The sequence below is a fragment of the Pygoscelis adeliae genome, unplaced genomic scaffold, assembly GCF_000699105.1.
Source record: "Pygoscelis adeliae isolate BGI_AS28 unplaced genomic scaffold, ASM69910v1 Scaffold280, whole genome shotgun sequence".
Classification (NCBI taxonomy): domain Eukaryota; kingdom Metazoa; phylum Chordata; class Aves; order Sphenisciformes; family Spheniscidae; genus Pygoscelis; species Pygoscelis adeliae.
The window spans coordinates 1,854,883-1,872,643 of record NW_008823944.1 but is presented as its reverse complement, the minus strand read 5'-3'; the positions used below and the strand labels follow the sequence as shown (position 1 = coordinate 1,872,643).

Sequence of the window (17,761 nt, the reverse complement as noted above, 5' to 3'; positions counted from 1 at the left end):
GTGTTTCAGGTATTTGCAGCATTTGCTCCTCTTCATGAGGTCTCCAGGTGCCCTTTGGCTTGATCTGTGATTCAGTGACTGGCCAAGTTGGGGTGGGAGTGAGGGAAGGCTGCGGGGTTGCACTCCAGCCAGCCCTGGGGCACGCAGCAGTTACAAACAAGAGCAGCCCTGTCAGCTTCCCAAACTGTTGTCCTCCCCCCTCCCTCTTCCCCTGCTCACAATCAACTGATACGTAACTCCTGGGACTAGGCACATTTGTTCTTTTTTATGTCACACGATCCAGTATGAATAACACTTATCAGGTCACAAAGACATGGAGATTTCTAACAAATAATGTCACATATCTGTAGTATGTTTTTTTTTTATATATATATACTCATATATATGTGTATATGTGTGCGTGTGTATATATATCTCTATGAATACTACAAAATTACAAATTGATTATAGGAGAAGAACTAAATAAAATTAAATGTGTCCAAGGTGTGGGCACTGCAAGACTGTGAGAATGAGAAAAAAAAGCCTAAATAACAGGAGGCGAGATTTACCAGTTACTGATAAAAGTGGGGGAGAACGGAGGATGAAAGATAAAGAATTTAATTTGTTTAATTTTATTCACAGCAGAACCAGCTACCAATCCAGAAGATTAACTACTTTTGCTGCATTATTTAAATTAAAATGTAGGAGAAAGGCAGTAAATGTTAAGGAACATTTGGAGGAAAGGGGTGTGACCGATGCAATGCGGTTTCTGAAGATGATGATACCAGTTAAATCTCTAATTAAAAGGGAGTCCAATTATCCCTTTACCCATCCCCAACCACCTCCCAAATATTTTTTCTCTAATAAGTGTGAAAATTGTCCAATTATAATGACTGAGTGAAAAAAGCTTTAATGTAAAAACATCTCCATAGGATTCGTATATGTTAAACACTGAGAGCTCTGAAACTTGTTCACAGATAGGGAATCTGTGTAAATGGAGGGAGAAAGATTGTATCTGAAGTTGCATCTGAAATTTAGTGTACATAAAGTAATGCACATGGTGGGGAAATGTCCTAACTTCATATATGAACTAATCTCAGGTTAGGGAAGAGTTTCACACAAATGACAGCTCAATGATAGCAGCCAAAAAACCAAAGTGAAATTTTAGGAACAGAAGGAAGAATTAAAAAAAAAAAAACAAAAAACACCACCAAAAAAACACCAAAATAGAACATCACTATGCCACTGTATAAACCCACAGCTCATCCACCCTTTGAACACTCCACTCTGGTCCTACATCTCAAAAATTATAAATGACAATGGAAAACATTCTCAGAAAGCAGCAAGAATGATCAAAAGTGTGGAACAGCTTCCATTTAAAAATACCTAAGTAATGACGGCTTTGTAGTCCAGAAAACTGTTTTAGCAAACTGAGGGGGAATATTGGGATTTATAAAATCAAGGGTGTCGTAAGTGGATGAAGATCCATTGTTTGCTGATTTCTTGAATACAGAAACAAGAAATAATCAATTAATCTGATAGGAGCCACGTTCAAAACAGACAAAAGGAGCTGTTTCTTCACCCTCTGCAAAGCCAGGCCGTGCAGCGCCTTGCCACGGTGTTGGGAAGTCGAGCAGTTTATATGGGCCTACAAGGGGGGTTGGACACGGCCACGGAAAAGATGTCCATTGTGAACACTAACCACATAGTTACTACAGCCAGCTCAGAAAGGTCTTGAGTTGAAAGTGGTTGGATGTAGAGAAGGTACTTGGTGGACATGTCAGATAGGCTTACTTTTTCTGATAATTTTTTTCTAGACATCCACTTGTAGCAACCGTGAGATACAAAACCAGCAGGCTAGTCAAGACCCTTGATCTGACCTGGTCCAGCCTTTTTTATGTTCTTTCTGGTTGCCTGTACAAAAAGTAACACGATCACCACCATACTTCAAAAAAAGACCTAAAGGAAATAAAGTATGACAAAAACCAGATTTCATATGGAGTCCAAGTAACCCACGATAGCCAAAGAAAGCATGAAAAACCCTCAAAGAAGTCTATTCAAACAGAATAGTTTCCAATGTTTTTCATGCAAACAAGAGCCTTAGGTGAATCAAACTCCTGTTAAAATAAACAAACATGAATGAACGTGAAAGTAGATTAGGTACCACCTGATTTTTAGACATAACTGCAGTGACTGAAGTACATGGCAAGATAGATACATATTTACACACGCAAATACTCAATCTCCAATTGTAATTTAGATAAATACTTGACTTTTTATAAATGACATCCCCAAGTAGAAAATATTATTTTACTTATTTGTGAATGACATACTATTTGAAACATACCAGCCTTCAGAATAATTTTAGCATAATAAATTAATATTATACCAGCACCATTAAACCCATAGTTTTATCATAGATATGAATTATTCAATTAAAAATGTAAAAGGACTTAAAAGTCTTATAATCTGTCAATAATTCTCCTTGAACAAAAAATGAGGAAAAAACCATACATCATTTTTAGCATGAAAACTCCTAAGTGTAAATATTCCATTTTGTGGCGACAATTTCCAGCAAGTTTCTCTATAGTTAAACACACATACACACACACACACACACACTAAAAAACCCCCCAACATTACACCAAATTACAGAACCTAATTACTTCTGGTATTCTAAAAAAAAGCATTTTTGAGTAAGTGAAAAATACCTTTTTGCCTACGCTATCTGCTTAAGGATACATATTTCATAACATATAAACAAGATAATGTAAATCCTAATTAGAAATACTAGGATAAAACTTATGTTAGGAAATTATGATAAAAATTCAGGATATGCCTACTGAATAACTCACACTGAGATGGAGCAGGATGCAACTTCAAAATAGGAATGGATTTTTTTTTTTAATTATTATTATTACCTTCCTTAATCAAGAAGAAATTTCCAAAACATTTCTTAAGTCACGTACAATTAGAGATACAGACACCTACACTCACACACATAAACCCTGCTGGAGTTAAAGGACTGAAACAGAGGTTGATGTTAAATACTATATATTTTATAATTCATACAAGTAAAAATAAGGGCTTAAATAAGAACTTTATGCCCAAATTTATTTCTGAATTCTCAAAATTACTGTTTATTTTTAACTCATGTACTCATTAATACCAACATATTTGCATCCAACCAAATAAACAGCACAGACTGAAAATTAACCTCATAACTCAAAACTAATACTGTGTACTTTTAACCTGTTAATTTCTCAAAGAAATAACTGTTGCTTCAGAAAACAAGTCAATCTAAGTCATAAAAAATAATCTGGTTTCTCATACAAAAGTAAGAGTGGTAAGACAAACTTCTACAGCTAATAACTAAAAACTTACAATACAGAAAGGTTCCCATGCATGCATTTTCAGTATATAAAGCAGAATGTGACTCAGTTCAAACTAAAAGTCTGCCTACCCCAACAACCTATCTAAAACACTCAGCAACAGAAGAAGCCCTACAGGTACAAGCCAGGTATACAGAACACTTTACCCAGCCTCTAGGAATTCACAGCCCAAGGGCTCTGAGCCAGAAACAGATCTTTTGAACATAATAGCTGTCAATGGATTTTTCTTCCATTAATTTGCCCAGTCTCTTTTTTAATTCAAATAAACTCGGGACCCTATGGCACGGCTGAACTTAACCTTACAGGAAGCAGTATCACCTTTTGTCAGTTTTTAAGATCCCAAATGCAAGTTTTCTTTAGTTCTTATGTTAGAAGATACAGTGAACAGCAATACACCTATTCACCTTGTATGAGCCACTCATGACTGTATGCTATCGTACTTTTCCCTCAATCATCACCTTCCAGATTAAAGCATACAGAAAAGTAATCTCTTCTACAGTGGCCATTCCAGACCTTTGATCACCTGTGTCTCTTTTCTTTGCACTTTTTGCAGTTCTACTATAACCTTTTTGAGATGAGAAACCCAAAATCCACACATGGATTAACGTGGCACAATGTTTTTCTGCTTACCATTGTAATACTTCCTCTTACAATCTGTAACATTCAGTTTGCTTTTCTGACCAAGACTAAGGATTAAGCAGATGTTTTTATTATACTGTGTTTTTATCTAACCACGGTACGTCATTCCTGAGTGATAATGGCAACGCATCTTGCATCACTGCATATGTAGAGTCAGGACTGTTGACAGCAGACACATTGTACAATACTTCAGAACACATACAGGTTTCACAGTTGCTTTGAAAACGAGTGCAAATTAAACTGAAAGTGCATAATATTAGGTGTCAAAAAAACTTGTGAGGATTTTAATTACATGGATACTCACAAGGTGTCTGTAGGTTATGTACAAAACTTCGATCAAAAAAGGCTCAAATCAAGTGTGATGAAAGAATATGTAAATGCTAAACAGCTTTATGGCTACCAAATAAAACCCCAAACAACCCAAAACTGTTGAAGAGGGGAAAAAAAACCTTGATCCAGAAACTCTGCACTGTGAACTTTATAAGATCTTGAAACACTTTGTGTTTGCAGAAAAACTGAGAGGGGAGAGAACATGAGCACCAATTGTGTGCCTATCCAAGTCTTAGGGTAGCCCGTGGTGATGGTCAGTCCTGCTCTCTCACTCCTGCTGCTGGTGACATCCACCATTAAGGAACATAAGCTCAATACCCTTCTGCCTTAAGTTCCTAAGACTGACGGACTGATCTGATGACTGAAATGAAATTCCTGGTACAATGTTCAGTGACCACAGAAAAAGGTCATAAACTCCTCTCATTCAGACAAAACTGGGGGAAACACTAACAGAGTTAGTCCTGATGGAATGGGCTAGACAGAAGAACGCACTATAAAATGAAGTACTGGAAACTATTATTTAAAACTATATATCAATATAAAATGACAAAAGAAATATGATTTCCCTTTCATGGCAAACATTCATGTCTCTCCATATTTTTTAAAGTCTTTTGAACTATGCATGGATTCAAGCCATCCTTACTTAGTGTGAGAAAATAACAGGTTATAGGATGTCTGAATTGCAGAGAGAAACAATGAAAATACTTAACTCATTAATCAGTCCTTAATTTTGCTTTTTGTTTTTTTTACATATAATTCTTCTCCTAAACACTATAAAAATTTTCTTTCTCAATACATATTTCAAATATTCTACAAATCTTAACTGTTCCAAAGGTGACAGAGTTAAAAAGAAAGGTGTTAGTTTACATCCAAATACACTTGTTTTCCATTTAGTTTTAGAGGAAACTCTTCCAGTTTTCCAAGAAAAATCTAATAGCATCAACTTTAGCTGTCAGCTACAAAGCTGAAGTTAGCATGTTCCCTTAAAGGTCAGAGCTGCACTGTTTTTAAGTAAAAATATAATCATTAAGAAAATATTACATCTTTTGCCCTAAATTCTCCACAGCAATATTCAAATTATTCAATCACAAAAGTCTCATATATACCACTTAATTACAAAATTTGTTCAGAACACTGTTCAAAAACTACACAAGTAAGACTCATATTTAAGGTATGTTGCATAATGTCCAAGAGTATTGCCAGACAAAACAAGTTGGCAGAAACACTCACTGACTTTATACGTCCATCCATCCAACCCTGACCTACAGTCTGCCTTGGATTTGGTTCATAAAAGAACACCCTCATGCACTATAAAATGTAGCTGGCTCAGATAAGGGAAAAATGGGAGCGGAGCCAAGCCAGCTGAATAAGCATTGCCACTTCAGTCCATCCACCTTGCTTACTTAAAGGTCAAAGCAAACAAGGAATTAGGAAGCAGGAAATAGCTGAAGCGCTCAGAAACCCAAACTCACCTGGGAGACTACTGACTTGGATCCTACTCTAGAGGAGTTAACATATCTAACTACAGGTAGGACACAGTGAATGGTGGCTACCATGCTAGGAGATAATCTGTGGGGTAGTTTTTGTTTGTTTGGTTGGTTTTTTAGGAAGATGGACTGGATTAGGCCAATCAAATCACAGAAGTTGGTTGTAAATGTATATCAACCATATCAACAAATATGGTTGAAGGTACCTTTGGAGCTCTCATGTCTAATCCCCTGCTCACAGCAGTCCTGTCAAAGCAGGCTGACTCAGGGCTGCATCCAGCCGAGTTTTAAGAGTCTCCAAGGATGGAGATGTTACAACCTCTCTGGGCCCTTGTTCCAGTGTTTGACCACCCTCCCCACAGCAAAAAAGTTTCTTCCTATACCAAGCTGGAATTTCCCATCTCCAACTTGCATTCATCCTCTTCTCCATCCATTGTACACTGCTGAGACAAGTCAGGCTTCATCTTCTCTGTACTGTCCAATGAGCTAGCTACAGACAGGAATAAGATCCCCCAAAGCCTTCTTTACAAAGGTTGTATGAAACCCGTTCTCTCAGCCTTTCTGTGTCTGCCATGTGCGCCAGGCCCCCTGATCATCAGGGTGTATATTCACTGGGCTTGCTCCAAGATGTCAAAGGTTCAGGGTAAGCACTATTACAGCCTTTTACAATATATTTAAAATTCTTCTCTGAACACAGTATTTGAACAAACTAGGTATTCCTAACCAGCTTAGCCTTCCAAGAAAAACTAACTTTTAAAAGTCGTTCAGAATAAGCACTATTACAGCCTTTGTAATTGGAAGGGATTAAGGGAAGCACCAACTACCAGAGTCCAGCAAGGTCCAAAGGACAACAGGTAATCCTCTAGATATAGTAGGAACCTTGTGGATTTTGAGCAACAGCCAAGGGCCAGCACACAGTAATAAGCAGATGCTCCACATTTTGCAGGGGTGGAGACTTTTGGACAACTGGTGTGTTGGATCCCAAGTCAATCCCTGAAAGAATCACAGGAGGTCTGTATTCCATACCGTAACACTGGTCAAAATATTAGGGTTATAGTTATTTGTTAATTATTTTGAAGAGAGTTTAAACTGTGTCATCAAGATGCATCCCTGTAACACTGGGCTGTTTGTCCCAACCAACAGAAGCAGCAAAAAGAACAGAGGCCTCAGCTGGGCTGTAAGTCACTTTGAAGCAACACCGTGCAATGTTCTTGGGACAGTCAGAGCAACGAAGTGATAAAGACAGAGATCTGCCCATGCAAGGCACAACAGTGATTGGTACTCTGCAACAACTTTTTCTTTGAAATGCATTGTAAAAATCTTTTCTTTCAAAAAACAACTTGTAAGACATTATACCATAATACACAAAACAACCATCCACTTTTGACTAGTTTAGAAACATTTTATATAAAAAAAAACCTCCACAAAAACAGTATGCTTGCTTGCTTATTGAAGACCAGTAAAATAAAACGTGAACAGTGTGACCAAAGAGATGGAAAAGAGTCACAACATCACAAAACTCAGAAATGTGTTCTAGTATCAGCAGTAATCATGGTCACTATTTCTGCAAAGCAGACCTTCACACTTCACTACTTGTTTGTGATTTCCTTTTCCAGTATGTTACAGCTAGCTTTAAAACCTTATAAAAGTCTTCTAGACTCATGTTTATTACCTGTAAAATTTTCAACTTCTGGGACAGGATAAAAAAAAACTACCAAGAAACACATAAGAATATTGTTTATACATCAGTTTTCTTACATCCCTTAGCACTGAATATAAAATTAAAAAATAGTTATGTAGCATACACACTAAAATATTAGTGTCTAGCAATAGAAAGCAATTCTTTTAAGATGCAAATAGCTGAATTTCCTTTATATAAAAGAACATAATGCTGTCACAAATGCTGTGGACTCCATTTTTCTCTCAGAAGTGGAACTTTGGTTGATTTTGTAAATAACTTTATTCCCTCCACTAACAGGAGCACTGATTCAAAATAATTTTGCGCATAGGAAAAAGAGTGATAGAAGGATATGCTTTAGTACTACTTTTTTCTTTTTAAAAGCCATTTTATTATGCACAATATCAATTTATATTATTAAAATTATTTAAAGGATGGCTCTGCTTCCCCTCATATTTTTCTTTTTCCACTAGAAATCCTACTGATGATAGATCCACACAGACATACAGTCATAAAATAGGCTGCTCACATTTATGTAGAATTTGTACAGTGCTTCTCATAACAAAATCTGAATACCTTCTAAATCCTAATGCATTTATCATCCCTACATTCCTGTGATGTACATTTACAGTTTAGACATTACCTTATCATAAGGAAAATTCATTAAAGAATTATGCTTGAATAAGGTCCAACTGGGACTTTAAACAGGCCTAGTTTCAGAATGATGAGCACCAATTTCTGATAGTTTTGTAAGAGCAAATGTGTTCATCAGACACACAAAGGATAGAAGCACACTATGTACATCTGAAAAAGAAGGCTTTTACAATTTGCTCAGGGTCAAGAAGAAATATGGATCATGAGCAGGAATAGGAAGCAGCGCTCTCAATTCTCTCGGTACTCTGCCAACAAGCCCACTCTTCATCCCACAAATCATGTATTTCAGGTAAATGAAAAAAATCTGAAACACTTTTCTCAAATTCTGACATTTGTAACAAATACACATTTAACTACTACCATTATGACCTCTCAATATCAGAAAGTTGAAGTAAAACCAGTCAAAACTATTTGACTCAAGCAACTCTACAAGAACAGCTGAAAATCAGCTACTAATACCACTCAGAAAAACAACACAAAACCCCCAACAACAATAATTTTCTCAAGGTTATAGAGGGAAAGTAAATCATTCCAGCTCTGTTTAAAGCTAGCAGCTGTTAAGAGGAACATTTTAGAAAGTTTTCAAAGTTGTACCTGCAAAAGTTTTAATTATACAGTATTTCCTTCATTATCCCAAGCTCATGATATTCCTAAAAAGGAACACAAAAGAAGTGGCACACTTCACCTCGGAGGTATATGGCACCCCTCCAAATGAGCAGCATGTGGTTGCCACTTGGTCCCTATGTCCCCAGAATATGTTCCCATCACTTCCGACACTCCAGTTCCAGTCCTTTCCATAAGATTTCTTCAAACTATATTGGTCTTTCGCAAGTATGGGAGGACATTGATACATCAATTGTGAAGACATCCTCCACTTTGAACTTGCTAGGGGACCCAAGGCAGGATGGCTGCAGCAGCTAACTGCCCAAGTATTTATTAAGCTTCATAGAAGGCTTTGCACTTTCTAAGCCCTCTGTTGCTGCACCCACATTACTAACATTAGTAAGCTACTAGCTCAAAGTTAGGTGGAGGGATCTTCATGAATTGCTGCCACACACTGACTGCAGCACAGACAAGCCTTAAGCTTTGTGGTTATAGCAAATATGTTGAAAGTCTAGCATAAGTTACAATGATACTGAAAAAGTCAAATCTTTCTCCTATTAATGTTTGTAGCAAAATGCCTATGCAAAGGAAACTTTTGTTGACCTTTTCACTGGGGGACAAGAGGCTGGAGAGCAGCCCCGCAGAAAAAGATCGGGGGGGTTGGGTTGATAGCAAGCTGAATATGAGTCAACATTGTGTCCTGGCAGCCAAAAGGCCCAACCGTGTCCTGGGGTGCATCAAGAACAGCATAGCTAGTTGGTCAAGGGAGGTGATTGTCCCACTCTACACTGCATTGGTGTGGCCCCACCTCGAGTACTGTGTGCAGTTTTGGGTGCCTCAATATAAGAAAGACATCAGACTATTAGAGTGTGTCCAGAGGAGGGCAACCAAGATGGTGAAAGGCCTTGAGGGCAAGACTTACAAGGAGTGGCTGAGGTCACTTGTTTTGTTCAGCTTGGAGAAGAGAAGGCTGAGGGGTGACCTCATCGCAGTCTACAACTTCCTCAAGGGGGGCAGTGGAGGGGGAGGTGCTGATCTCCTCTCTCTGGTGACCAGCAATAGGACACAGAAAATAGAATGAAGCTGCATCAGGGAAAGTTCAGACTGGACATTAGGAAAAGGTTCTTCACTGGGAGGGTGGTCAGTCACTGGAACAGGCTCCCCAGGGAAGTGGTCATGGCACCAAGCCTGTCAGAGTTCAAGGAGCGTCTGGACAACACTCTTAGTCATATGTTTTAGTTTTAGGTAGTCCTGCAAGGAGCAGGGAGTTGGACTCAATGATCCTTATGGGTCCCTTCCAACTTGAGATATTCTATGATTGCTTTATCCATATGGAAAACCACCGCACATCATCTAACAATATCTGGGGAAACAAATCATATACCATGGGTTCTCATTATTAACCACAATCAGAAATGGCTTTTATACCATGCATTTTGGCTTCTAATAGTTTCATTGTCATCAGTTAAGATGATGATAGTTACACATCAATAAAACAAAACTGTTAAGAGTTCATTCTGTGTACAGTGTTAATACTTGCAGAGAACAACTGACCATAACAGATTAACAACCTGATTCAATACTAATAAAACATTTATAGATGTATAGATATATAAACACTTCCCCAGAAACTCCTGACTGGAAGATTACTGACAGAAAACTCAAATAGAATCTGTTTCTGAAAAAAACCCTTTCTTTTAGTAAGATTCTGCTTCCTGCTAAAAAATTCTCAAGAGAGTTACACTTACACATGTTTATTTCCAAGAGTACACATTCCGATATGCAGGCTTATCCCTTCTAAGTATACACTGTTTTCAAGTCAGCAATTTAAAAGAGATAAGTAGTCTCAGGCATCTCATCCTTAAACTAAAGTGTTTAAGCAAGTTAACAGAGCAATGAAAAGAACAACATTTCTACCAGAGGAGTCATATTTCATTCCTTGTAAACTGGAAATTAACATACTGTACCCTACTGCCTTTTACAATATCCTCTTCAGTGTTTAGAAACACTCCTATTCATTTGATTTAGCATTAAAAAGAGAATAAACATAATACCTTACTGAATGTTGACACAAGACTTCAACACATTGGTGAGAAATTAGTCAGTCTGGAAAAGATTTAGACCATACTCATTGTTAAACTGTTCTTCTACTCACAGTAATTTTTACATTTGCATTACATTTGTCTTCTTTAAACTGTATCTCATAATTTTTTATCATTCCAAACATATAAATTCTAAGATAGTCTAACACTTTTTCACTAGTTTCTCCTTAATCCATCTTTGGATATTAAATCTATTTTAAAACAAGCAATTACTTTGCTTTATAAACCACCCATTAAAATAGGATTTTGGAACTTGCACTTTCAGAAATCCTCATAGATTACATTCTTAATTTGTCACAGCAGTTTTACATATACTGCCACAGCACACAATTTGGCTGTTAAATCTAGTAGATTTTAGGAAATATGCATACTTCACAAATAGAAAAAAATAGAGATATTCATTACAGATAAATTTAAGGTTCCTAACTATAACTAATGCCCATCCTGTAGAAGCCACAAAAATCACTCTTAGAATCTAATTTCAGATACCTTATAAATACAAATTTTCCCTAAAAGCAGTAATGAGCAGATGAAATACACCAAAACGAGCCACTGCATTTAATTTTTTTTATAACAGCATTGAATACACAGCCAGGAACAGGAATACCATACACAAAGCTATTAAAATAAATACTATTCCCTGTTCTTCAAAACATATGTTGCCTAACCATTCCCAGATATCAGTGTTGATTTTGTTAATAGAGGGCTGTGACTAAATTAAGGATCGAGCATGCTAGCAGACTGGAATGAAATGTCAATAGCTATCAGTTACTACCAGTATCAATCTTCTCATGCAAGCACAGAGCTTAAAGAGGGACTTTAGCTCAGAGCTCATTTACAGCATAGAGGACCAACTGCCTATTCACACTAAGTGCTAGAGCTTTTATCGTTTGCCATATTCGCCATCCTAATTTTCTCCAGCAGATGAGTTCGGCAGCATAAACTTGTACTCTCTACAGAACATAAGAACAGGGGTCTCCTACTCTACAGTTTCAAGTATCCATCCTGGATGATCTACAAGTACTTATAAGAGTTAGAAACATGCTCCCCATTCTTCTAGACAACCAACAGCATGTGCACCATGCTGGACTAAAAGGTGCTTAGTTTAGCAGACAGAAGTAAACTAATGCTTCAACTGTTGCAATAACCTCTGATACGTGTTCCTCTCTACCTATCATCCATGTGGCTGCTCAACAGAAAAACACCTCTACCTCTTCCCTCAAATGATATTTGACTGCAGTCCCTCAGTAGAAAACAGAAACCAAGTAAATAGGAATGATGAAGCTCCTGCTTTTCCTCCCCAGTGTTTTTTCCTGTTTTTACAGTATTTTCACAGGAAAGGTTTGTCAGAAAACAAGTATTATTTTTAAATGGTTCTAAGTGGGTGGCTTCGTTGCTTTAACTGGATGACAAGGAGTGGAATCTCTGACCATAACCATTTCCTGTAGCTTGATTTTTTTCCTCCAATTAAAATTCAAAATGAAATATAAAATCCAACCACTGATTCCACTTGGCTGCTATGCGACTTCTTTCTCACAACTTTTTTTTTTATTGAAGGGCTATGGTTAAAATTACTTTTAATTTTTTAAAAACACAAAGCAATCTAGTTATACATGGGTATGTATCCCCTACTTAGACAAAAATTCCACAAAATTATTAGCTTTCTTGAAAAGAAGGTGTTACCCAAATAAAACTGAAGTGGTTTGTTTCTTCTTTTAAAATATGAATACGTTACAATTCTTCTTATAATCATGCCTAGCTCATACTCTCTTCCTTAGTGCTCAATGGAAAGTTCAACTTGATTTTCAACTGCAATTACAACAAAGTGAGCAAAGCACAGCTTCCAAGAGGATCAGCGTCTGCCAGCATGACAATGATTTTGAAGTATTTTTTGAGCATTCAAGCACAGGTTTACTGCAGTCTATCAAAAACATGAACAGTATATATGATCCTTTAGTTTAAGATGTCCAATTCTGTAATTAAACTTTTTAACATGGACTCATATAGCAGTCCCAAAATACACAGGGACAGTATAAAACCTCAAACCTAGACACAACTAGGAAAAATAAACAAATATATATATGACTACAAAAAGAAATATATTCTGTATTTTCATAGTAACAGCTTTCCACTGTATTTAAAGGAAAACAAATTAAAATTTGTAATTTTAAAATTAATTTTAATTATTTCAAAAAAAGTGAAGAAAATATGTGGACTTGCTTGTGTTAAGGATAGATCAACAGTATAAACAAAATAAGCATTATATTTTTACCTTTAAATTAGATTGTACAGTTTAGACACTAAGACACTCTATCATTGGTTGATGGTATTTAATACTAAGGTATCATTTATAAATACAGTAACTTTCAATCTTACTATAAAGTCATTTTTATTAAAAGGCTATGCTTTTAAATCCATGTTGCCACATTTTTCATGTGATCACTGACCATTAAAATACAGAATGTTGCAAAAAAAAACATTTGACAGCAAACTGAAGTCTGTGAGATGCTGGTGTTTAATTTTAATAGGATAAGCACACAACTGACTACTGAGCTTTAAAAAGAGGACAGCACTGAGCTCCTGATCACAAGCATCATTAGATTTAGTTTTAAAATTTATCAGCAGAAAACCAGAATTTCACCAGCTACACAAAATTGCTTTTCTATGCAATAGCTTAGATTCAGATAACCCTAAAGGAAGGCCAGGTAATATTTATGATGTGTGGAGGGTCCTCATCCTACCCCATCTAAAAAGTAACATAGCACAGAAAATAACATATATGCCAATTTCATTGCTAGCTACTCAGCAAAATCTTGGTAGCAATCTAAAATATAAATAGCCATAATTTATAAATATGGGAGTAAACCACTTCCAATTCCTTTATCAACCTCACTCCAGCAGTATAGCATAATATTAAAAAAGAATATTTTGCATATAATATACTGGTATTTCAGACAGATCACAGGTTTGACATAGTAAAATATATTAGAAACAGAATACTACGGATGTAGCAGAAAAAGGCAGCAAGAAAGTAAAACGTGAAACATATCCCATGGTAACTTTTCCTGCTATAATCCCTTCTATTTCATCAACAGCAGCATTCCATATTTATAACTTACATCAACCCAACTTTTGGCATCATTTACGTCATCATGGAATTTTCCTCATTATTTTTAATCTTGTTACCAAGGGGAGTGCACACCTTTTAAATTTTGCACATTATGATGCCAGATTTCCTTCTGTTTTTCAATCACTCACTGTCCTGAATATACTCATGTATTGCCAATAGAGCTCCCTTTTTCTACAGATACACATCACTACATCTTCACTGATCTCATTAGACATTATAACAAGATAAATGCCTACTCGTACCGCAGTCATACCTTCATATTGCTTTGTAGAACTACTCATAATCTATGTAACCGCTAGCACTAGGATCTGGCATCAGGGTACTGATGAAATTAATTTGCATTCAGGTGTAACATGAAATTCCTCTCCGAAGTTTTGCAATGAAGAATTGTATCCAGGTCTTTCACATATTCACAAAGTACACTACTAATTTGCATTTCCTAAATGTAACTAAGTGTTGAGTGATAAAGAGTGTTGAGGGCTTCCAGGGGAACTGCAACTGTATTTAAAGCCTCTTACTAATAGATCAGTAACTAAAACCTAGCTCAGGTGAATAACACTAATAGATATTCTCTTCAAACAACTTTTTAGGTAGACAGTAACAGCCTTTTTCATCAATGCAGTTCCTTTTGTTTGGCAACTATAACATTTACAGAATTGCAGTCATAAATGACATGAAAGGATACATTTGGTATGATTCAGCTGAGTTCAAAGATCTAACTGGTCCAGATACATGACAGAGGGTAAGAAATTGCCAAATCTCAGTGTTACTGCTTAGAGCACAACATAGGGTAGCATGCAGTATATGAGGTAGTGCAACTCTACATCAACGAACAGTGAGAAGCAGTCACATTAAAACCTATTTCTTGTGAATTGCCCAGTATCTGCAAGCCATCACGTCCTCACTGCTGTGATAACTAGATTAAAGCTAGTACATTCAATCCTACTTTGACTGTAGCACAGTCTAGAAGTGAAGACTGCTCCTGGAGATACTTTCCAATTCTGAGCCCACATTATTTCCCTTCAGAGCCTAAAAGAGTTGATGTCCTGTCAGTGGCATCACTGGAAATAACATGAGCTACGTTTAATGATATACAGAAAATACACTGGACATTTGGTCTCGACATAGAAAATTATAAAGTACTAGTGGTATTCCTTGAACTTGATAGTAATAGTTCTACATTAACTTACTGACAGTACAAAATAGTATATTGGCTGAAGCATAACTCAAATTCAATAGTTTAGGGTCTGGCAAAATTCTAGGTGCAACACCACAGGGCTTGATGTTACTGGTCTTTGCTGTTTCTTGAAACCAGTAGAAGTATAAACCTAGCCAAAGACTCGTTTATGGACAGTAATGGGAAGTAAATGGTATGCATCTCCCTTCACTCATATGACCATGAAAATTATTTCAGAAACCTATAATGAAGGAGTTTGCTAATTTGTTCTGTTCATGAGGAAAAACAGCACAACGATTAATCCTTCCAGTCTGGTTAGTCCTGGCTCCTGAGCCTTCCCAATTGCCTAACATTACTCTGCTGAATTCACTCTTCTGTAGGGACAACAGGGGAACAGTAAGGAGGGTAGCAACCTATTTAGGGTCTCACATCCCTTGAAGCCAACCAAGACCGCAGCTGATAGCCAGTGCACTGTTAAAGCTTGACTACTATATATGGCAACTGAAGCCACTACAGGTGTCCTCCTTGAACAAAGTATGTTGAAAGGGGATTTCTTTTTTTTTTTTTCCTCCCTAAAAGTTATAAGCTTTTTCCCCTCAAAACTCTAACCATAAGCTCCAAGATAGCTATAGAGGTTTAAGAGAGCTATGAAACCTTCACAGACCACCAGTCATAAAGACTATTTTGAGCTTAGCTGCTTTTTACTCTCTAAAAAACTATTTCTAGAAGTCATAAGGTCAAACTGTGTCCAGGGACATCAAGAGGGAGTATTCATGACTGACTCCAATTTATCTTACTTAAGTGGCATGATATACAAACCTTTTAAATACCATGACTATAGATATGTTATAAAAAGTTTTTTGAGATCTGAGAATATTTCTTGAGATCATAACCATGCTCAAATACTCATAGCTATATACTAACACACATATATTTGTGTGTGTATACAGGCAGTTAAACATCAAGATTCCAACACCTGGAGACGTTTCAAACATTAATTTCATATTTGAGGATATAACATAAACCATTTGAGTTTCATATTTTACTGTGTTCCTCTTTTGTTACTACCTAAAAGCAGTACTTATACTAGGTCAAAACTATTTATCATACACTGTAAAATGTTGTTTTTATTGTTAATACTTATCACAAGAAGAGATTTGTACATATATGTACACAAAATAGCATAAAGCCTATGTTCTGTATGCTACTGGAAAAAAATCTATCATCACTAAAGAGGTTACTTTAATAAAAAAGGGCTTATCTGGGTATGCAGTATTAAAGAGATTTAAAATGACAGGCAGTGAAATAAATCATTGCAAAGGAGGAGAGATTAAAATACTTAAATCTAAGAAAGGAAAAATCAAAGTTGATTCAGAATCACACAGTTATGAACATCTACCCTGAGTAAGACTGAATTTCAAGAATGATACAAAACCAAGTATGCGCTCTGCCTGCACTGCATAAATTATCCATATTTATTTATAATGTGTATTTAGTATTCATCAGGAGCATGCTTACATGACAGGACACTTACTTGATACAACTTCATGAACAAAAGATTGAAAAAATAAACAAGAGTGTGTGTAATTTAGCCATGAGAAGCCTAGTGGATAGCACAGTACCCAGCTTCCAAACTAGCCTACAGATTTTTCTTCTTCATTCACATATTTGTTTTGCAACACTCCAGAGACACAAAACCATCACCATTTTTTCATGGTCTTCATAAGTGGCAGATCCTACTTAGGGATGGAAATTTAGCATGTGACTATCCAAAAATCATATCCTGGATACTTCATATTGAATGAAATTATAAAAGCAAGTAGTGGGAATTGGCATTATCATAGTCAAACTCGGGTTTGATGCAAATTTCGGTTAAAATGCATGTTCCTCAGCATTTGTTGCTCGGGTTGGACAAATACATAGTTCTAATTAAGGATCAAGCTCATTAATGCTGTTTTTCAGATTTTTATTTGGTTCAAAAAAGAAAAAAGTATTTAAAGAAGGTTTTTATACAGTAGATAGTTGGTGAGAACCGCAGACACGATTGCTTACACTATTCTTTTGTATTGATAAACTGTTCAATTTCATTTTATCAACATCTTATTATTTTATCAACATGCCTTATTAAACTTACTAGTTTGACATGATTTGGGAGATACGATATCTATCTATTAGTGTATATACATACAAAAAAAAATTATTCTTACCAAGATGACTTGGAAAAGTACTGGAAAAAGATGGATTTCTTCCACAAGGCTGTAAAAACATATTTTAAGATTTATTTTAAAAAAGAGGAAGTGAATTCTTATTTAACACACTAAACTCACAAAAGGAGCAGAGTAGTAGAATAGTTGCTGCCAAAATCCATGACCCAGAACCTCAGTCTTTGACTACAATGAGCTCCACTTCAGCTATTAAATAGAAACAGCAGTGTTATACTACTTTGGAAATTACTTCTAGGTCTGCTTCACTGATGCGATTCAAGTGAGCAGAATAGTAATTAAATTAATATTTTTAAATGGCAGAAATTAATCAAAATTCAGAAATATAATATTATACATACTATGAAACAGTCAGCGTGAACCATTAA

At 36.2% G+C, this 17,761-nt stretch overlaps 1 protein-coding gene across 1 annotated transcript in view; it reads right to left on the bottom strand.

The window, feature by feature from the left end:
- ULK4 (unc-51 like kinase 4) overlaps window positions 1-17,761 on the bottom strand; it is a 247,806-nt gene that overhangs the window by 109,241 nt on the left and 120,804 nt on the right. The window contains 1 exon segment of the mRNA XM_009321252.1: window positions 17,379-17,427. Coding sequence (XP_009319527.1) covers window positions 17,379-17,427 — 49 coding nt within the window.